The following is a 21,856-nucleotide window of genomic DNA, read 5'->3' as shown; positions in this document are numbered from 1 at the left end:
CGCCACTATCCTTGCTCGGACCGGTTACAGCTTCCACTGCCGAGAGGCACATTTGGGTTAGAGAACTGTATTTATTTGGAAGAAAGAGCATTGATGGTGCTAACGCACAACTGATAATCGATGTAATGAGGTATTACATTACAAACAAGGCTAGATTATTGCAGGTACTCACTACAAAAGCACACGAAACCGTGAGTGTGCATTAGAGCACATTTTTTTAAATTTAAAAACATAAATTGAGGCAAAACAGGCCACCCACCACCTCTATAAATCGCCTCTCAGAAGACACTTTTGCTGAGGGATGAGTCCCAATGAACACACTCTCAGCAATCCCTTGGTGCTCCCGCAGGCAGCGGTGCTGTCTCCCAAAGGCAGGCGCTGTGGGAATTCCTCTCTGCCCCAGCACCAGGAGACAGAGGCGAGGCGGCACACGGCCAGAGCAGCCCTTGACACTTCTAGAGCTGCATCTCTGCTTTGTTAACGCTCCCTGTTGTGCAGGTGTGTCCCTGCTGCAGCTGTGGGATCGACCCTTGGGTGTGGTTGGACAGGGTGGCCTGGAAGCATCTTAGTTCTGCTCAGAATCAAACAGCTGAACCGCGCTCAGCACATGTCCTGACTTCACTCGTGCCACTGGGAAATGAGAATCAATTTTCGCTTTTCACTGAGTGCTTCTCTGCCCAGTGACTGCATCAAACTTGGCATCAGTCATCTTTTTCAGAAGAGCCACGGCACGTTCTGGAAACAACCTGAAAGAGACAATAATGTGGAATTAATGTGGCATAAGAAACTTCAGTTCTGTGAAAAAGTGGCACTGCAGGTGAGGGAAGGGCTGGTCTGGGAGTGGAAGTGTGCACACCCAGACTGAGACTAAGACTTAAATTGGGCGTTATTTCCAAAGAACACCTACCCCTCATCGATCTCTGACTAGCTTAACTGCAATCCCACCCACGTGCATGACAGGTCTAAGGCTGGGTAACTACTGGGCAGTGTTTGGCTTCCACTATTGCCGCAGGATCCAGGAAGGTTCAATACTGAACAGAGAGGTGCGGATGGAGGGGTTTATGCTCTGAAAAGCAGCAGCCCTATGGGAGGATGAGACGGTAAAACTGAGGTGCAGTTTCCTCTCCTAGGATTTCTTCTCTTACGAGTCATGTCCCTCTGTGTCCCCCTGCCCCAAACTAAGACAAAAAAGCAAAGTTCTCCTACGGGCTCCGACAGCATGAGGTTTGACTTGTCTATGCTTCTGCACACTTGCACTGTCAGCATGCAGCTCTTAGAGATGCAAAAATATTTAAAAGCTTTTTCCCACTGTCTGGCGTTGGGTTTTGCAGACAAGATATTATCAAGCATCTCATGAGATCCTGTAGAAGTGAACTGAAATGTTAACTTAGTTGTTCTGGTGTGAATTCCAGATCTGGAACCTGAGCTCTGGTCAAAACACATCCTCAGCAGAGCAGCTACGCTGGACACTAAAGACGTGGGAGAGGATAAATCTTGCTTTTCATGGCAGAGTGAAGCAGTAGAGCCTTTTTAGAGCAATTTCCCCAGCATCTGTGACCTCAGTCTTTGGTACTGACATGAAAAAACAAATACTAGTAAGCAGCAGATAGCCAGCGCTGTCTCCAACTATGCTGGGGCTGCTGGTTCAGAGAAACTCTTGTTCACAAGCCTGAGGGAAATGGTCTTCTGTGAAGACAAAATGTTCTCTTGTTCTCCCTCTCCTTTCCCGGACAGCAGCTGAATTCTCCCCTGAGAACATTTCCCTGCAAAAAGTGGATCACAAGGGCCTATGAGAGGGCTCAAATGTAGGATGTCTGCTGTTGCCATTTGAAAGAACCACAGCCATTTCATTACTTATCCTGTGTTCTGCTCACACTACAGTATCTCAGATGGATAGTTCTGTAGAAAATAATATTTTCTCTGGCAGACAGTTACACATTATCCAGTTACTAGAGGCATACTGATGTCAAATCTGGACTGATAAATAACTGAGTGTAGTAATGTCAAACACTGAAGATAATACAAAAGAAATTAAACTGGGTGGATTGTGAATTTCTGCTGCCCAGCTTTCATTCCAGGGTTTCTCTGTGCTGCCAAACCATATCTTTTACTACCATGAGTGCAAAATGCTGTTCCTCGTAACATAAAACTTCATCTTGAATCAGATGTTACAAGTTTGATGTCTGTGTACTCAGGTATTTAGCATTGATATGTTTTTTCCTCACCCTCTGCCCATTTTTTTTTTCTTTTGCTACTTACATTTCAGAAAGCAGAGCGATGCCTAGATGTGATGGAACAAAAACCATTTTCTGGTTGGTCAGTATTCCTTCCATCAGGGCCTCTACAACTTCTTCAACCTCCAAAATCTTCCCAAGCCTACAGAGGAAAGCACGCATGTAAGAGCGACGGTGGTAAAAGGGGCTGGAACCAGCTGATGCTTCATGTACGCACAAACTCGGGTAATTCAAAGGCAACCGTCATGTGGGCGAAGTGACGCTGCAGATTTTCTTTAGCCAATGGTACAGACTGTTTTTCTACGGTCAGCTGGAATACAAGGTCTAAAGCTGGGGCTAATATGTAGTGCCTTGATGCAGAGAAGGAAGGACAGGAAGGCAGAGTTTTGACAGTTACCTTGTACTGGGGTTTTTGACAAATCCAGTGTTTATAAAAACTGGACAAAGGCACGTAGTTTTTACTCCATCCTTTCCCAGGGTAGACAGCTCCTCTGTCAGAGCTTTATGAAATCCAACCGCAGCAAACTTGCTTGAACTGCAGGAAGGGGAAAAGCAGAAATGAGAAGGCAGGAACACTGTTTCTAGCTTTCTACAACTGGAAATGGCCTAACAGATCACACGGTACTGAGTAGGAGGCAAAAAAACACCAGAAATGTAATCCAGCTGAGAGACAGGGCAGAAACTAATTCTAACTGTCCTGATTCAGCCACAGCTAACGAGCTCCTGATTCAGTCAGAGCTAACGAGTAACTAAATCAGTGGGCACCTCCAGACATCCCTAAGCGCTGGCTGTTGTGCTTTTTCCCCCTTAGCAAAGGTACCTCCTTTGGACGTACCGTAGTCAGCGGGAGGACTATTTGGGTTACTCTGTGCTTGCTGATGGGGAAGACGCAATTAAAAATAAAAGAAATGAGGAGAGATGATTTTAAAATCACTTACCAATAAGCTACCATGTAAGAAGTCACAAGATGACCTGCTGCTGAAGCCACTGTGACAACGTGACCATGGTTGTTGTTCATCATGGCTGGCAGAAAAGCTCTTGTGGTCTGGCAAGTCATTGAAACCACGAAGCACAAAGGGATGTGGGGAAGGCAAGGGGAAAAAGAACAATATTTTCTTAGGCATATTCATTACTGACCCCGCCTGTCGTTAACTATCGACTAGTGCTATCTCTAATGCCTTGTGCTGCACAGCCCTTCAGATCCTGAGAGGCACGGGGATACCCCTTCAGTCTAGACCCTGTGCTATACTCATCCCAAAGGCGCTTTGGTAATTTGCCGGTAGCTGAGAAGAAGCGCTGGTCTCAACATGCCTCTGCAGCAACGCTCCCAAACCAACGGAGGTATGAAGATGGTCGTGGCCCTTACCCAGATGTGAGCAAGAATGTTGACTTCAAACATTCTCTCAACCTGGTGGTCCTGAGTCGAGAGCAGATCAGCAGCTGTAATCACACCAGCGTTATTCACCAGGATGGAGATGTCCCCGATTTCCTTTTTCACCTTGGGGACAGAAAAAACCCAGAAAGGTGCGTGTCATTCACTATCAGAACAATGCAAGGCTGTGGAAGACGAGTGACAATGAATTTCATTCTTAGCGTGGTTTCTTTTAGCCAGAGGAGGACCGTGCTGCGTTTCCAGATGAAGCAGGAACTGTGCAGCAGGACCACGGAATTTGGTTTAGATTTGACACTTCTCCCATTATCACTGCCAGTATTTATAGCCTTGCACACATTGCCCATGGACACGGTACGCTCTGTGTAGTCACAGCTGGGACTACGGACGTATGGACTGTTTTGAGCCAGCTGGATCGTATCCTTTACAACAAATGGTTCACATGTCCTCAGCGCTGTCTGGGTGCTGTTCAGGGAACTTCCGGAAACAGAAGTTCCTGCGGGGGCTGGAAGTCTAAAGAACAAACTTGTCAATGAAGCGTGATACGCCAGAGCCTCACAGAAGAGGATGAGACTGGCTGCGATCTGGGAAGTGCTACTTCCCTCCCCGTACAGAAAGCAGCAAGAAGTGGGGAGCTTCCAAGGCCTTGCACAATTTGCACACAATACCTCTTCTCCCGGTTTCCCGACTTTTCTGAAACGGAGCATGTTTGGGTAAGCTTTTGGCTGTGCCCCTGCTCCCCTACCTTCTCTGCGGCGCTGTAGATTTCCTCCCTTTTGCTGCAGTCCACCACGAAGGCTTGAACGGTGGCTCCCAGCCTTTCGCATTCTGCCGCCGTGTCCTCAACGCCATGCTGTAAGAGGCAGAAAAGAAACACGCTGCTTCTGACCTTCTATTGTCATCAAAATTGTTCTTAATGCCTTTGGGATCCACGGCCTCCCTTGGCAAGGTACTACAGTGCTGCTCATCTCCACCCTTACCACGTATTTCCCAGCACCAAAACTCACTCACTCGCTATTAAGTTTTTCCTTCTTCCTCCAGCGCAGTGGACATGGACAACGCTCCACTCGGCAGCAGCCCTTTACACATTGGGAGACTAGTGCCATCTACCACCTTTTCATTCGGCTGAAATGAAGAGGCTGCACTAATGTGGCCATTCAGCCAGGCAACAGCTACCCGGGTGACCGTGCCAGAGGGCTCTATCTGGGGCTAGAGACAGCGAGCAGAAGGTCAACCTGCTCCTCTGCTGCAGAAACAGGCTTCTGGCCCCGTCAGCGAGTCGGCCGTGAGCCGAGGGGAGCGCAGGTGGGAGGAGGTGCTGTGGGGCCGTCTGTGCGCAGCCCTCCCGACGCTGCTGGGAACCCCGTGGCCTCGGAGCCGAGTGAGGCAGAGTTGCCCCGTTACCTTGTTGATGTCCCACAGCACCAGCCTGCTGTGCCGCTTGGCGAACTCGAAGGCCGTCGCTCTGCCCACGCCATGGCCGGCGCCCGTGATGAGAACCAGCTCCCCGCTGACAGACTTTCTCTTCACAGGGACAAAGAGCTTCACAAAAGCCTCCAGGTAGGAGTAGATGAGCGTGGCCAGAACCAGGAGAAGTTCCAGAAACGGATTCATCGCTCGCCTGAGGGCCCTTTCCCTGCAGCACGGAGCCGGGAGCTGTGACGCCGGCGGGAGCACGGCGGGCCGGGGCGGGGCGGGCGCTGTGGGCGGTGAGGCCCGGCCCAGCGCGCTCCCGCGGGGGCTCTCCCCTCCGACGCCGCCCGGGGGCGCCCGCGCCCCGCCTCCGCGCGCCACGCTCGGTCCGTCAGTCACGGGCTGCTGCCCTGCCCGGACCCCGCCGCGCTCCGCCCGCCCCGGCCGGGCCCCGGCTCCCTTTGCCGCGCGCGGCCCCGTGAAACGCGGGGCCAGCGATCGCCGAGGCCGGGCCGCGGTCAGCAACGGTCCCGCCGGCCCCAGCAGCCAATCAGAGCGCGGCCTTTGGGGGGGGTCGGGCGCCTGTCCGTGCGGGAATCCTGTGGGATGGGGGCGCTCGCGATTGGTGGCGCGCCGTCCAATGAGAGGCGAGCTTGTAGAAGGAGCCGTGGGCAGCGGCGAGCGGCGGCCTGGGGGCGGGCGCGCGGGGCGGCGCGGCCCGGCCCGGCCCGGCAGGTAGTGGGGGGGCGTCGGGGGGCCCCAACGGCTCCCTCTTCGGAGCCGAGCTGGGGTCGGTGGCGGGGCCCACGCTGCTCCTCGCCGGCGCCCTGCGTGCGGCGGCGGTGCCCGGTTTCGCTCGGGCGGTCGCCGTGTTTTCTTTCACCGTTGCGCTGTCCGCCCTGCCTGCCCGGTGCGCCCGGCGCCGCCCGCCCCTCAGGTATATGGTGAAGCTGGGCGGTGCCCAGGCCCGGCTGGGGCGGGTGCTGCGGAGTCTCGGGGCCTGCCTGAGTCGGTGGCTCTGCTGGCGTTTGGCCCCGCTGAGGGGGTGCTCTGTGCTCGGGGGGGAGCAGCCACCTCATCGCTGGGCCGAGAGCTCGGGGCTGCCGTGCCATCCCCTGCCAGCTGAGGAGGGGCTTGCTATGGGCTGTGATGTGTAGCTGAGGGGGGTCCCTTTCGGGCATGGCAGAAACAAAATTTAAAACTAAAATGATGTTCTTAGTGAAAACCACAAAAGTGCTGTACCATTGACCTGCGTGTGGAGGTTGGCAACCTCTCAAGTATGCCCTTTTCCCTATCTGCGTTAAAGATTTTTACGAGCCTCAAGTGGTTCGTGGGTTGAATTGTGCTCTTGAGAACATCACCTCAGCAGTTTTTGAAAAAGCCTGGCCCGTTCTGCTAGTTATAACTTAATATTCACATCCGGAGATCAAAACTTAATGTTTTGAGTTGCTTGCTTCTTTTTTTATCTGAAACTCATTAGTTCCATCATCACCTTGTGCAGATGTTAAAAGCTGTGTGTGTTTTTGCAGAAGAGATACATTTCCCTATATGCTGAAAGTGATTTTTATTGAATTAAAAAAAAGCCACCTTTTCACTAAGAGCTTGTAAGTATCTTGTTTTTAGAGTACTCTTGTAGGTTATAGCCCCTTGTTGAGCTTTGAGTCTCTTATTTAGAGTAATCCTCTTTTTGTAATAGTTAAAAAAAATTGAGTACAGGAAGGCTGCTTTGTGTGTTGAAGGAAATCTTTGTAGAGTTTTTAAGAGCTGGTGATCAGGCACTGTAATCCAGTCAGCTCTTAAGTATTTCATTCCTGACTGGTCTTTCAGCTCCCAAAAACCCATGGCAAGATAAAATCACTAGAGATGTCAAGTATTTTTTTTTTTTTTTTAAGCCTAGCTAGTTTGATAGTTCTAGCCTTCTCTGAAATTGAAAAACAAGGTATGTGTTATCCTACTCACTATTGCACAAAATTATATTTTGGTGGTCACAACAACTGGTAGAGCTGTGTTGCTCAGGCTTTTGGATGTTTCATTCTTGCTCTTAGCTGGTCTATGACTGGATGTGAGAGCAGGGCTCTTGTAAGGCTGGGTTGATTTGTGGGTGAAATGCCCACATATGGAGATTTAATGCTCAAACAGGCCTTCCTGTTGTGTTTATGGTAAATATCTTTGAGTGTTCCTTGTATATGCTTAATAACTGGTCAGTGTTCCACATGGTCCAGAATGGCAGTTCTAGTTCTCAGCTTCTCACTCATGCTGTGAAATCTTCACGTGTGTCTAGCAGAGCACTCTTCTATTTCAAGAAGCCAAAGGTAAAATTCAGAATTTGTTGGTCCAGACATAGGTTTGCATGATGTCTGAAAGAAGCAATAATACATTGCTGAGGGCTGTTTTGTGGGAAAAGTCTCGTGTGTTCCGCTTTCTATAATGTACTATGGGATTAAGTAATAGGGTTAAAGCCTGACAAATGAAGTGCTTTTTTTTTTTCTTTCAGTAACTCATCTGCAAACTGTTGGCCCCGTCTTCATCCTGTTAACATGTTCAACAGTTGCAATGTTAAGTTCTACCACAGCAAAGCTCTCACCTCCCCATATCCAGGATCACACGTTGAGCGTAGCCAAGTTCCCGAAGATAAAGTGGGCTGGCTGATTGAGTGGAAAGATTATAATCCTGTGGAGTACACAGCGGTGTCTGTTTTGGCTGGACCCAATTGGGCAGATCCCCAGATCAAGTGAGTGAAAATTGTGGCTCTTTTCACCTGTGAACATTGCAGCAAGAAATAGTGATCAGCTGAGTTAGTAAGACCAAATGTGTGATTCTACAGTGATCTCTAAAAGTCAAGAACTAGAAAAATGGTTATTAGGGAACTGAATGGTTTGGGTTAGCAGTGAAGGTCTTTGACACATGATTTTACTGAGCTGGTGACTGGGATAAGAATAGTGTTAATTGGAATAATGGACAGCTGTTGATGCTGTGTAGTGCTGCTTCTCTGTGTTGTGAGAGAAGTAAAAATCTCCTTAAGAATTCAGGATAACATTTTTGTAATATACTTGTTTGTTCATGGATTGAATGCAAGATGAGAAAAGAATTAAAGTAGAATTGTAGTTCTTGAGTTGAGCACTCTTGACGCAGGAAATGTGGCGGGTTGAATGCATGATTGTAATTCTCCTGTGAAAGTGTATGTTCATTTTTATTGATTCTGTGAATATATTCTCAAGGAATGCTGTATGCTTCTTAGCCAGAAGTTGGATGCATGCATCTAGTGTAGCTTGTGATAATGGGAAATTAATTCAGACCCTTCATCAACGGAGCTGGTGCAGGGTCTGGAGCACAGGTCTGATGGGGAGCGGCTGAGGGAACTGGAGGGGTTTAGTCTGGAGAAGAGGAGGCTGAGGGGAGACCTCATCGCCCTCTACAACTCACTGAAAGGAGGGTGCAGAGAGCGGGGATGAGTCTCTTGACCCAAGGAACAAGCTCCAGGACAAGAGGGAATGGCCTCAAGCTGTGCCAGGGCAGGGTTAGACTGGCTCTTAGGGAGTATTTCTTTGCAGAAGGGGTTGTTGGCGTTGGAATGGGCTGCCCAGGGCAGGGGGGGAGTCCCCATCCCTGGAGGGGTTGAAGAGTTGGGTTGACCCAGCGCTGAGGGATCTGGTGGAGTTGGGAACAGTCAGTGTGAGGTTCATGGTTGGATTGGAGGATCTTCAAGGGCTTTTCCAACCTAAGATGGTTCTGTGATTCTGTGAAATGGTGATTCCTGTGTATGCACATCTAGGTAGAAAGATCAGAAGATAATGGCACTTGTGGTTTCAGTGGGAAACCTTCCTTGTTTCCCTTTGCTGGGTGAACATGTGCTTCTATTTGCTTTTAATGTGGTTAGTATTCTGCTGATTGCAAGGCACACTGCTCCTCAGAGTCTGTAGGACTGCTGATGTTCAGCCAAGGCATAGTTGGGAAGGTGTCAGGTAATCTTTTAGTAGGTGTTGGTAATACTTGAGAATTCAGAGTGATTTTTTAGGTATTGGTGTAACTTTCCAAATGAATTATGTGTGGAAGAAGCTAGTCAGTCGTTTGAAACCTGTGATGGTTTGAGAGGAATTGCTTTTGGGAAAGGAAATACACTTACATAGACAGCTGCTTCTCTACCAGTTTTCAGAGGTGCGTGTAGGAGATTGACATTAAGCTAACTTTGAAAATCGGTGATTATTAGCTTGTAACTCTGATAAATCATATCTAATAAAAATTTCTGCTCGCTTTTTTTGAATTAGCAAAATCTTTTTTAGTTTTATCAATGGGTAACATCCTTCTATGTTCTCTAACCTTAACAAGAACACCTTTGAAACACTTTGTCTAAATGAAAATCTAGAGAAATGCAATGCGAAATACTTTAGAGGGGCACACTTATGTCTGCAGAACTAAATACGGGGAAACTGTCATCAGTAAAGGTTGAAACTTTATAGCCTCTTAGAGAAAAGGGAAGGCCTGCAGCATAAATTCTGTTAAAAACTGCTCATTGGTCAAATGGGGGTGGCTGATCTGGTGGTTGGCCTTCAAGCTTTTGTTGGGCAGAGGGGTGTATTGCATTTTATAACTTACCTCAATTTGTTCTTTTCCACACAGTGATAAAGGTTTTTCTCCCAAATTCAATGAGAGAGATGGAGAGGTTGAAAGGAGGAGTCTGAATGGCTTGTATGTGGTTGAAAACGGGAGGCCCCGGTAAGTGGGTTTTTTGTTTGCGTATTCGTTTCAGTGATGTAGTTTCAGAGCTCTTACAGGTCTGTCAGTTTTGATACATGGTACCTGCTAGAACAAAATCAAGCTAGTCTCTCCTAGAGACAGGAAAAATGATACCTCAGGGCCAGAGAGTTCTTTCTGGAAGAAGGTTGTGGCAGACACGCACTAAACGGTTAGCCAGTACTACCACGACAGAGGGTTGCGGTGATGCTGGAGTTGGAGGAGGTCTAACACTGTTAATAGTAGGCTCTGTTGAATTAATTGTTTCCCACAGTTAATCAAGTGTTGGGCTCTGAAGCTTTGGTGCCACTTCTGTGCTGTGGCGTAGCGGGAGAGTATTTTCTTCCGCTGACAAATCCTGGCATAGCACAGGTAATCTCACCTAAAAATAATTTGTTTTCTGTGTGCCATTTATACATAATTGAATGCTCTGTGCATCTTTAGTCTTGTTTCAGACAAGATTGTGTGCACAATGAGTGTAATGCTTGATCAGGAGTATCTCAGGACACAAGATCTGGCAATGACAAGGCTGTTTTGTGTATTTCCTTTCCCTCTACTATCAAACACAAAAAGAGGTTAATAAAGGACAAAACTGTGCTTTGTCTGTCTTGCTCTTTAAAGCATATGGTGGCACCGAATGTATGTTGCTATCCTTTCCTTTGTTGTTGTTTAAACTTCTTTAAAGCTGCTTTTTTTTAGGATACTTGGAACGTATTTTATTTTGAATGTGGGGAAGTAAATATGTCTAATGTACTGTGCCACTGATTTCAGAAATCCGGTGGGAAGGACTGGTCTCACAGGCAGAGGATTATTAGGGCGCTGGGGACCAAACCATGCTGCTGATCCTGTTGTAACTAGGTAAGGGACAGGTGACTGAAAGGTGTTCTGCAGTAGAGCAGAACACCCATGCATTTTGCTTTCTCTGTGTATCTCTGGACAGGCTGTTACTTTTCACAGACCTTTTGTGTGTGTTCCTCTATGTGTAAGCCCATTCAGATATGGGTATCTGAATGGAGAGATATATGGACGTGCAGAACATGAATTTCATAATCTTTTAGTTGTCTCTGGAAAAGAGTAAGGACTCACTGTTAATGACAAGCAATCGCTTCTGAAATGCTGAGGAAGCAGACTTTAAAAAAAAAAAAACAACCCAGGAGGCTTAATTAAATAGAAATATATTATACAAATAATCTTTAGTAATGAAGATAAAAACTGAAAGGATTACGTGCTACTCTGATACTATATATGTAATATGCCAAAAGGCCTTAGATGAGGCATGTTAAACTGCAGGAATAGGTTTTCCTGTCATAATGACTGAACAGCAAAAAAAAAAAAAAAGCAGCATGCCTACTTTTGCTCTGTAAGAAATACTAACTTGGCCTCATATATTATAGGAGGAGGTGAGATTAGGCTCCGCTTTTTTGTCAGTGTATGCTCTGTTTTAACGGTGCTTTCACCAGCAGGATCTGTGTGTACATGCTAACTATTTTACACAAAGAAAGCATTCAGAAAAGATGGAGGAGTTAACAAAGGTGCAAGCTAGGAAGTGCCATGCTGAAGATAGAACCACTGTGAAAATCATCCTAATGCATTTTACTACTTCCCATTTCAGAAGGCTGTCGACACTACTGAATTGTTTCCTTGAAAGTAAAAGAAATGTTGTTTTTATTTTGTCTTTGTTTAGATAGCTTTTTGCTTTAACTATTGGTAGCTCTTCTTGATTTTTTTACTGAAGGCAGTGGTGGGGATTTGTGGCCTTGCGCTGGCACTGGATGGGCAGGGGTGGGCAGTTCGGGGCTGTTGCAGCCTGCGTGGAGGCGCTGCTCTAGCAGAAGGCGACTGACCCTCTCGTCGGGGAGAGGCACAAGCGTGGCTCGGTGAGCTCTGCAGCAGGTAGGATGTGCTGGATGCGGCCCTCACAGGAGCTGCTGCCCTCAGCATGGCCACTGACATGTGGCTCTTGGGCAGTTTCTGCCCCTTTGGCTGAGGAGAACACAGCCGGTAGCGGCGTGTGAAAAACTCGGTGTTTTGCCCTTGCCGTTTTGCCTTGCCGGACGGCATCCGTCGGTCCCCCCGTGACTGTCCTTTCTATTCTTTATTTGCCCCTGCACAGGTGACAGTGCAGGCACCTTGCTGTTCCTCTCCCAGCATGTGTGTCAAGAAGCAGCAAAGTGTGTTCTTGTTTGTCGTTTGCTGCAGGTGGAAGAGGGACGAAAGAGGCAATAAAATTGCTCATCCGGTTACTGGCAAAAACATCTTACAGTTCATATCCATCAAGAGGAGAGACTGTGGGGAGTGGGCCATTCCAGGGGTAAGAGGAAAGCTCCGGAGACAGTAGACATTTCCCTGCTGGTAAGGCCACAAGGCGATGACTGGCATGTGCATGATAAAATCATGCTTTTTGATGAACAACCTCGTGTTGTGAAGGTGAGGAGAAATGCTCCTTAAAGTAGTTTTGCCCAAGCATCAGCTGGTATGCCTTCTGCTGTTTCTGCATTGCAAGGTTGTATTCATATTTAATTTTGACAGTGTCTTTTGCTTGATGCAGGCACAATTTAATCTATTGCAAGTTTTGAAGGATGTACGTGCTCGCTCTTTACAGCTAAGTGTCCACAGTATGATGCAGGTGGATGTAATATACTAAAACCAGTCAAGGGGAGTAAAAACAAGTGGAATCTGAGCGGTAGTCACCTCTTTTTTTTTTTTTCTTTTCCCCCCTCAAAGGGGATGGTGGACCCAGGGGAGAAGATTAGTGCTACCCTGAAGCGAGAATTTGAGGAGGAGGCCTTGAATTCCTTGCAGAAATCACCTGAGGAGAAAGCAGAATTGGAGAAGCAACTCCACAAGCTGTTCAGCCAGGAACACTTTGTGGTGAGCTCTGTGTCTCTTGTGATAGCCTTTGGAGCTGTGCATGCAAGTTGCAGCTGTATGGAACTTGGAAGAAGTGTAGCTGAAATGAAAATAAGCTGTGATGCTCGGGTTGTTATGGTGTAGGAAATGGAATGGACTACTGAAAACTCTGTAAGGGCAAATGTATCAGAGGGGGGAAAAAAAATCTTATTGATTGCACCTTGTTTGTTGTGACACTAAGCTTGTTTTGGTTTGTTCGGTGCCGTAGGTGTACAGAGGGTATGTGGATGACCCTCGTAACACCGATAATGCCTGGATGGAGACAGAGGCTGTGAACTATCATGACGAAACTGGTGGGTATCTCCACGAGTGCTCTTACTTGCCTTTATATGTTGGTTTGAAATTGGGACGTATATCAGGCTGAGATTGGTAATGAAGGTGGGGGAGCATGCAAGTCGGGTGTAAAATATTGGACTAAAACCAATGGGTGTGAGGGTCTCTTGTCTCCTAAGATGTTCAACCATGACAGGTAGTTGTTCCCCTTTGGTTTCTGTCAGTCTTGAAATAAGGAACCATGGACTTTGCCTGAGAATTAGTTATTCATTTGTTAGCTAGTTCTAAGCTATGGACCATGTGCCTTCATATGGAGATTGAACATTGGACCAGGGTTCCTTCTTGTCACTGGCAGATTTTCATTATGTTTATTGCTTTGGTGTTGTAATTGGTGAGACCTTTTATCTTGGTTATTCTGCTAGAGTAATTGGTGGACCTTATTTTACTTCTATAAATCAGTAGGAATGGGTATACATTGTTAGTTCTTAGATTGGTCTGTTATCTTAGATTCTCATCTCTCCCCTTTTAAGATAAATCAATCTAGTTAGGTTATATCACTTCATATAGTGACATTTCCACTGTGTTTTAGGTAGTAGATACCAGTGGTGAAGTTTCACATGTCACTGGTCCTTGATTTATCAGGCCCCAGAAACAGTGAAGATACTGTTCCTTTGGTCTTTGTTTCTAATACACATTTTATAATACTTCCAAAAGCATTTCTTTGGTTGTTGTCTGTGAAGTCCTGGGACTCTTTTTGGAAACAGAGTAAGAAACTTTGGAGAGCAATTCAGAAGCCTTTCTGCATCCCTCCCTAAGTACTATTTTTGATTTTGGTGCTTTTAGTAAAATTTTAATTTTTCTGGTTATCCATAAGCATATATAAGTTTCAGAATTCAGTTTGTCCTGTAGAATAGTACCTGAGAAAGGAAACAGTCAAATACTAGCCAAACAAACAAAAATCAAGGCAGAAGGATTGTCTAAACTGGCGATTTCTAGTAACTTGTCATGCTGCTGATGGTACCCTTAGGAGTGGTGACAAGGAGTTAACACAACCTCTGCCACCCAGATTTGCCTTAAAATAGTGCAAGTATGAAAAAGGTTTCTGGCACAGCATCAGTGAACAACTTAATTAGTTTCTTCTCTGAGAAGCAGTTGAGGTTGCTGCCTGTGAAGGAGCTACGTGGAAGGATGGAACTGATCAGATGTGAGAAGAAAAAGCAGGAAAGAACATGCAATAGCATGTCCTAACTCTTGTTTTGTGAACAGGTGAGACAATGGATAATTTGCCTCTGGAAGCAGGTGATGATGCTGGAATGGTGAAGTGGGTTGACATCAGTGAGAAGCTTGAGCTGTATGCAAGTCATAGCTATTTCATTAAGCTTGTGACTGAGAAACGGGGAGCCCACTGGAGTGAGGATCCTAGTCCTGAGTACCATGAGTGATGTAAATGGAGAACCGACGGACACCAAGGGGAGAAAACGTTTTCCAGCATTGAAACAGATGACATTGTCCTTTTCAGTGGAAATCCAATGAAAATTCTGTGGAATTCAGCTGGCAAAAACACTTGGCAGTGAGAAATAGAGGATTTTTCAGAGACTTCAGGTTGCTTCTTTTGACTTCTCAGCTAGTGTGAAATGAGATGAATGTGGAGCTGTACCTTGTTTTGCTTGCTCATCTTCATTATTTGCAGCCGTTTCATGATATCTGCAGATTTGCTTGGCAACACTGGGATTCTGACTGGTTGTAGTTCATAGGTTGTTCACTTTAGCTCTGTATTTTTGCACTGATTTCTTGTCAGGAGTATGAATCCTTAAGGAGTGTGAGACTTGTGGGATGATAACCTGAATAATGACTTAAGTGCTACATAATAAAGTGAAGTTTCTTTTCTGAGTCATTTCACTTACCATGTCTTTTCAGTGATTTTCTATTTTGAGAGATTAGTTTTCACACTTAATTGCTTTCTAGCTTACAGTATGGATGGTATTCGCATCTGAATATCTGACAGTGTCCCTAAAAAGAGAACTGTTGGAGGATGTAACTTGATGACTGATTTTGGGAGCTGGATTTCAATGTTGTTCTCATTCCACTGCTTATCGCAGTACAGCTGTTGGGGAGACTGTGCCATAAACAGGATCATTGGAAAGAGCAGCCTTGAAGTATAATCCTGTAAATTGTGGTGGGATTTTTACAGTTTAAGTAATGTAACTTGCAGTCAGGAGGCTGATGTGGACCTTCTATGGCATTTATGCTGATAACAAGAGCTGCACAACAGTTACTGTCACTTCCCTGTGTGTTTTTAATCAGGGGGTAATTGCTGTTAATTGTGTAATAGTATCAAGAGTTGGTGATGGTAACAGCTAAAAGTCGAAGTTGAGACCTGGGGAGGGGATCTTAATGAATTTTGAGCCATGTGTTGAAGTAGGGTAGTGATAAATGTCATGGTCTGGAATTGCCTTGTATGCCTGTGACGTGCTCATGCATTGTTGAGACTGTTGGCTACATCCTGCTTAACTAATGAATGATTTTAGGGCGTGTTCCTTTTCAATGCCACCCCTTCCTTCCAATTATCTAATGAAATCTGGAGGAGTCATGTGTTTATACAGGGAACCCTGGGAATCTTGTAGAGTTATTAGTATGTTCCTTTCAAAAGAAAAGGCAATGCTGGGAGCTATTAATTTTTCTTCCAATCCTTGCTCACCTCTTCCTGCACATTTGATTTCTTTTGTAGTCTTACTAAAACAGCATAAATGCTTTCTGTTGCAGTAGAAGCTTCCATAGACTTGGTTTATGCAAAAATCTTTCTTCAAATCATAGGTAAGATCTGGTGGTTGCTTAGGCAGAAACTATTTTGATTAATCTGTCCTTGGCATAGTATGGAGACGGTAATATCTGGTAGGGTCAGATGAAGACCTGAGGAAACCTGTGAAACTCAGAATGGACAAAAGACATTAGCCAACTTCAGGAGTTCCCTTTCTACTGCTGGTCTTTGGAAACAGGATCACTGAAATGACTTGGGTATATTTTTTCTTGAGAGATGAAGACAACTAAGAAATTTGATGCTCAGCATTTATTCAAGCTTAACAAGTAATTGGACAAGATTTGCGAAGGTTGTGCGCTGTAACCCACACTGGCTTTAGAGGTGGGCATGTGAAACAGGACTTGGTGGTTACTTATCCTCAGTTTCCAGTGCGCTGGTGAGACAAAAGGTAGGAAGGAGCTGTAGTAAGTTGAAGGTTATCTAGAAGTAACAGTGTTCAGTAGGAAGCATCTGTGGTTTTCCAGGTGTCTGTAGAGTTAGAATTAATAGCAGTTAATTATTTTAATAGCAAGTTAGAATTAATAGCAGTTAATTACTTAATGTGCAATGAATACGTTATGCAGAACAGGCCCGCAGCAGTACCATTGGGTTTTGAAAGCATGACCAAAAGAGCAGACCCCTTTTAAGTTCATGGGAAGTGAAATGTGCAGCTTATCATGGCTGAGAACCAGGGTGACTATACTGTGGCATGTAAAAATACCATGTTTTTTTTCTTGAATGTTACTATTTACATATGAAGTGCTTAACATAATACACAGTACTAAAGATGAAAACAGGAGAAAATAATTTCAATTCTGAAAGTACCATACTTGATGAGATAGAACTTAACTGTTTCCATAGCAGGTGCATTATTCCTGGAAAGCAAAATTTCTGGAAAAAATCTTTTCAGTCCTCGCTGGTCTTGTGTTAAAGCTTTTTTTGGACACGTTAAGTGCACTTGGCTATATGTTTTTGGATTGCCATGTTTCCAGGAAAGCTTTCTGGTTAGACAGTTTTCAGTTGGAGCGTGTGATCTTGGACGGTGTGCTGTACAGAATGCAATTACTTTATGCGTATCCCAGTACCTTACTAATCAGGCCTTGATGTTTATTTGTGTCCTGAAATTTATTGTATAATTACAAATATTGAAAGTTTATAAGTAAGCAAATGTAGTGGCATTTCTTCTCATTTAGCAAGTCTTCTGGAAAATGGTCAACTTCTTTATATGGGTGATGTTAGCTTGCATATTAATGCAAGTTAAATGTGTTGGAAAGTGATTTTTTTTCAGCTCTGTGTTGTGTATCTAACTCATCCTAAACTACTTTTTTAAATTATCTAAGAGATCATCTATCCCCAAGGATTGGGATACCCAAATACTCAAAGAATTTCTAAGGAAAAGCAGCAGAATTTTGAGGAAGTTTGTAACCTCTTTTCAAGCTGAAGAAATAGAGGGGTTTTTGTAATAAAAAGCCCAAGTTACCCCATAGAATGCATGTCTGCTAATTAGAAAGCAAAGTGATTACTCTCTTTGAGCTTCAAAGATAAATCATAGTTCCTCCCCAGCTCGCTTCTGTGGTAGTTTGTCATTCAGAAGCTGCTCTCTCAGTGTCCCCGATGATCAGCTGGAGCTTCCTGCAGTCTTATGTCCTACTGGAGTAGGACATGTACTAAGTATATGTACTAAGACATAAGTAGTCTATGTACTACTGGACACTTTGGTTACCTCAGACTTGAGCTTGATGAGCCTACAGAGCAGCTCTGTGGCCTGGGTGTCTAAAGAAGTGACCAACAGCTTTCATGAACCTATTTGGTTGCTGTGAAAAGAAAGTCATCTTGTGTCAGTATTTTCTTGTTCAGTACCAAAATCCCCAGTTAAATACAAATGTTAGAACTAGTGAGATTCTGTTAATTTACAAAGAAAATACTTGCATCCTCCATACTGCCTGAACTGGAGCTTTCACTACTGCTATCCTGTAGAAAAAGAATGAATTTTCTCTTACAGTAAGGTATAATTCCTCCTGCTTGTATTTCTTTAAAAAAAAAAAAAAATCAAGTACTTCATTTCAGTTTTGATTTTTTTTTTTGCTTTCCTGTTAGAAAGCAAAGATAGTTCTGCAAAGGGAACTTATTAATCTTCAATGTCTGTTATACTGTTAGCGGAAATAGCTAATGGAGAAGATATGGGCCTTGTTGTGCTGGGTATAATCTTGTTACTAGTGCTTACAGTTTATTTTTTTCTTCAAATTTTGAGGGCTCAATAATAAGTTGAGAATCTAGAATGGTAATAACATAAGTAAGTTTAGGCCTGTACCAAACACAAGTATTTTTAAGGCTTCTGTGTTAGTTTAAAAACACGTGATTTCCAGTTTACAGTGTTAACATTTCCCACATTGGATGCCTGTTTAATTTCTTCTCCGTACTTAGTGCATTTGCAACAGCAAGAACCATGCTCAGAACATAACCTCAGAACAGGAATTGCATTTTGAGAGAGTCCGGTGAAGCAGATTGAAAGCAAAGAGTTAGTGTCCTGGTTTTGGCAAAAGGAAAGACCTGGGGGGAATGTGACTCTCATTCGTGTAGAGAGAAAGGAAAATCAGGCAGCAGGAGCTGTTGAGTGTGACCTTAACTGTCCTCTCTGTATCTTAGCTGCTCGTGTACATGGTTAGAAGTTGTCATTATGGAATAAAGCTTGCTATGTTTCTGCTTCCTGCTGCCTTGTCTGTGCTTTGAGATCTTGTCAGCACTTCTCATTTTTGTCTTTGATTTTACCTTTCCCTAATTCTACTCTTTTCTAGCAATGCTTATGGGAGCCTTTTGCAATTTTTTTGTTTTAAACAACAGCAGAGCACTGGTATTTCTCCGAGTATTTCTTGTCACATATTCTTTTTTCAGACTCACAGAATGGTTGAGGTTGGCAGGGTCCTCTGGAGATCATTTAGTCCATTCCCCAGACACACTCAAACAGGGTCAGCTAGAGCAAGTTGTCCAGGACTGTCCAGTGAGGTTTTGAGCATCTCCCAGGATGGAGAATCTACAACCCCTCTGGGCAACTCTCTGCCAGTGCTTGACCACTCTCACTGGAAAAAAGTTTTTCCTTCCCATTCAGTCATGCAGACTGCAGCCATACCCCCAAATGATTTTTGCTATGAAATTAGCATTAAAGCATCTGTATTAGCTTTGGATTGCATGTTGAACAGCTGGTCAGTGGATCAGACAAAGTTGGCTGGCTCCAGTGGTAGCGTTGTGTGAATGGCTGCTGTCTGTGTATACAGTTTTGAGTACTGTGGCTTACATCAGAAGTCCTGAAGATGTCACGAATCATACCTTCTTAATGCCTTTTGGATGCTTAGTTTACTTCTCAGCTGATAAGCCTTTTTTTTTTTTGTATGATCCCTACTAATCCTTGGAGGATTGATGGGTTTGGCAATGGAAGTGTGTGTTATAAAAGGAATATTTATTGTGTATTTTTTCAGTATAGATATTCTGACTGTGGAGTTCTGTACTTTAGTGGTGCTGGAGGAGTACTTGGATCATAATGCCTAAGAGTACCGAAGCTGCTAACTGGGAGGGAGTGTTACAAATTCAAAAATTACCTCCTTTTTCCTGAAGAAATGAGAACTTGTGAATTGGTCACCGCTGCCTTTCGAGGCCAGCTGTATACTGGCAGTGTACTTGCAGTTTGAGAGCTGTGTCTTCTGACATCTGACTATATGCAGGTTAAGCAAAAAGCTGTTGAAAGACAAGTCTCTAAATAAGTTTTCAATTACAATGTTTGCTTGGTGCTTTTGTTTGATTAGTTTAGTAGAAGAACCTGAACCAGTAACTAAGAAGTTTAATATGTGTATCTGGGGAAAATCTTGTAGGATGCAATTCGGAAGTTGGCATTATGTTGGATCTGTTTGAGACCACTGACATCAACAACTCATCTTCATACTCTTTTTCTGGGGATGTGTCTGAGGGCATAAAGTCCTCATTGGATCACACATACGCTTGCAGCATGATAAAGATGCAAGGTGAACTGTAAATTTGTTAAAAAGCATCCTGTTTGCCTGTTGCGGGGGCAATAGAGTAGATACTGGTCATAAAGCACAGGCATGAAATAGCAAAAAGAAGAAAACATGCTTTTCATGGGATTTTCTACACTGGCATGTTTGTTTTCGCAGTTATTTGTTGACTTGTTGGAAAGATTGTCCTCATCCTCAGTGAAAATAACTTAACAGTGGCTGTGTTAAAAAAACCAAAAAACCAAAAAAAAACCCCAAACCAAAATAAAAAAAACCCTGCCCAAAAAACCAAAAGAAAACCCAACAAAAAAACTCCCCAAAAAATCAAAACCAGATAGACATGGAAATATACTTCAGATATATTTGGGAAATGTGCTGAAATGCTAATTGGTTCTTTTCTTGTAGAGTGCGTGCAAGGCCGCTGAGAAGAAGAACATGTAATCCAGAGTTTATAGTGTAAGGATGGTTTTTTGGGGAAGCATTCACACAGAGCTGATCAGTGTCTGCCACAAAGTGTAAAAGTGCAACCCCACCGCTGTTGGCATGAGCCAGAATCCACAGGGTCACCTGTGTTCCTTTCTTTTTGGAGTCTTCCATGTGGCCAAGCAGAAGGACTGAAAATTAATGCAAACACATCTGGAATCAGTACAGCACTGATAAGGAGACTGAGCTCCTTTGAAAAGGAAATTCAGACTGCCAAGTCTCTCTTCAGAGACAAGCTAGCTTGCCTTTGGCAGCTATTTCTTTCTGGTTTGTTAATGTTGGGTGGCATCCTTGCACCTCTTTGTACAGAGGGAACCCACTTAACTGAGTAATTTCACTAAATTTTGGAGGAAAGGTTTTGTGAGTTAACTGCTGTTTGGTGCCAGTTGGTGGAAACTGGACAGAGGTAGTGTTGCTCATTTGTGGTATTTATGGTCTGTTATTAAGCCTAAACTAACAAAATACAGCTTAACTTTTTTTCTGTTTTGAAGCTTATTTGTGTTGTCTGGAAAGGTCTACTTGCAATGACCCAAAGAAGCCACATTTAATGGAGGAGGAGCTCATGCTTGCCTTGAGAGCTGAATGTCCTGCCTCAGAGTGCGTGAGACCTAAATGGATGAGAGCAAGCCCTTTCTGTTGAATTTATTGTCGCCAGGATTAGTGCATGTAGCTGATAGACACTTGCCCTGACACATATGGTTCTAGGTCCTGAGGCCAAACTTGGATCTCCAGAGGACTTAGCAGTGGTTGTCCTGGATCAGAGGGAAGAATTCAAGTATTACATCTGTAGGAATGAGTGCTTTGGCTTAGAATACGAGGAGAGAGGAAGTGCAGGTTGATGCTTTTCCTGGAATATCCCATGTGTTGTCAGCCTTTCATTAGGGTTGGAAGGTATGGCTGCATCCTGGACTTTGATATCCTTTAATAGAGAGAAACTCAGTAGGTCAGATAATTATAGTCCCGTTCATGTTATAACCAGCTGCATGCAGTGGATAAAACTGTGCCATGGTTTGAGAGAGCAATGAGGGCATTTGTGAGTGTGCTCTCTATATGTGCATATGTATGTGAACATGGGTGTGTGTCTGTATGTGTCTCAAAGGGTGCCTGAGTCTTGGTAGGAATGTGATTTCACTGTTGATTCTCCCTTGTGGAGAGGGAAAATACTTATGACTAAACAGATGTTTAGTTTAGGTTCATTAAAACTAAATGGAAACAGTCAAGTCTACAGAAGGTCAATAAAATTGTCACTGCCTTTATCATACCTACTTCACAAAATGAAGAAATAGTAAAGATTAAAGTATTTATAAGTTAACATAGAATAGTAACAATATAGTTAAAGTACTGATGGGGAAACTAGCTTTCATTTATCACCCTTACTCTTAATGTTCTCATAATTTGTAGATTAAATATTGGTGGTGCTTGCCTACTCGTGAACTGCAAGAGCTTGGGTGAAAATTTTTCTCATACTGTGACCGTACCATCTATCTCTGCATACGTTAGTAAATGCTCCTTGTCTGTGTTTTGCAGTGGAAAAGTGGAAGTGGCAGCATCACTGCGAATTTCCAAACAGGTGGGATGCTGATCTGCCCTTAATATGTTATGTGCTTCATATATCTACACC

At 44.3% G+C, this 21,856-nt stretch overlaps 2 protein-coding genes across 5 annotated transcripts; one reads left to right on the top strand and one right to left on the bottom strand.

The window, feature by feature from the left end:
* Positions 1–51: 51 nt before the first annotated feature.
* HSD17B11 (hydroxysteroid 17-beta dehydrogenase 11) lies at positions 52–5,799 on the bottom strand. Of its 2 annotated transcripts, XM_074867510.1 has the most exons (7): positions 5,029–5,588; positions 4,370–4,477; positions 3,601–3,732; positions 3,173–3,279; positions 2,632–2,769; positions 2,260–2,376; positions 52–746 (listed from the first exon to the last, which is right to left on the bottom strand). In XM_074867510.1, exons 1-7 carry the CDS (start codon positions 5,236–5,238, stop codon positions 659–661), a joined length of 900 nt encoding a protein of 299 aa, XP_074723611.1. In that variant the 5' UTR covers positions 5,239–5,588; the 3' UTR covers positions 52–658. The 2 variants fall into 2 exon arrangements, with proteins under 2 accessions (XP_074723611.1, XP_074723612.1); XM_074867511.1 differs by lacking the exons at positions 52–746; positions 2,260–2,376 and adding an exon at positions 2,383–2,558 and having other exon boundaries at positions 5,029–5,799.
* NUDT9 (nudix hydrolase 9) lies at positions 2,444–14,850 on the top strand. Of its 3 annotated transcripts, none has more exons than XM_074867515.1 (8): positions 2,444–2,459; positions 7,532–7,768; positions 9,655–9,750; positions 10,540–10,626; positions 11,968–12,079; positions 12,493–12,639; positions 12,887–12,971; positions 14,218–14,850. In XM_074867515.1, exons 2-8 carry the CDS (start codon positions 7,575–7,577, stop codon positions 14,391–14,393), a joined length of 897 nt encoding a protein of 298 aa, XP_074723616.1. In that variant the 5' UTR covers positions 2,444–2,459; positions 7,532–7,574; the 3' UTR covers positions 14,394–14,850. The 3 variants fall into 3 exon arrangements, with proteins under 3 accessions (XP_074723616.1, XP_074723613.1, XP_074723614.1); XM_074867512.1 differs by lacking the exon at positions 2,444–2,459 and adding an exon at positions 5,769–5,974; XM_074867513.1 differs by lacking the exon at positions 2,444–2,459 and adding an exon at positions 5,988–7,349.
* The last annotated feature ends 7,006 nt before the right edge of the window (positions 14,851–21,856 follow it).

Source organism: Strix uralensis, chromosome 4 (assembly GCF_047716275.1).
Source record: "Strix uralensis isolate ZFMK-TIS-50842 chromosome 4, bStrUra1, whole genome shotgun sequence".
Classification (NCBI taxonomy): Eukaryota; Metazoa; Chordata; class Aves; order Strigiformes; family Strigidae; genus Strix; species Strix uralensis.
The sequence above is the reverse complement of the archived record's forward strand: the minus strand, read 5'-3'. Positions and strand labels throughout refer to the sequence as shown.

Coding starts and splice junctions, on each gene's coding strand:
- HSD17B11 (XM_074867510.1), bottom strand. CDS start 5,238: ATGAATCCGTTTCTGGAACTTCTCCTGGTTCTGGCCACGCTCATCTAC. Junction 3,733..4,369: donor TCTACAGCGCCGCAGAGAAG/GTAGGGGAGCAG, acceptor TCTGTCCCCAAG/GTGAAAAAGGAAATCGGGGA. Junction 3,280..3,600: donor ACATTCTTGCTCACATCTGG/GTAAGGGCCACG, acceptor ATGACTTGCCAG/ACCACAAGAGCTTTTCTGCC.
- NUDT9 (XM_074867515.1), top strand. CDS start 7,575: ATGTTCAACAGTTGCAATGTTAAGTTCTACCACAGCAAAGCTCTCACC. Junction 12,640..12,886: donor TCAGCCAGGAACACTTTGTG/GTGAGCTCTGTG, acceptor TCGGTGCCGTAG/GTGTACAGAGGGTATGTGGA. Junction 12,972..14,217: donor GAACTATCATGACGAAACTG/GTGGGTATCTCC, acceptor TTTTGTGAACAG/GTGAGACAATGGATAATTTG.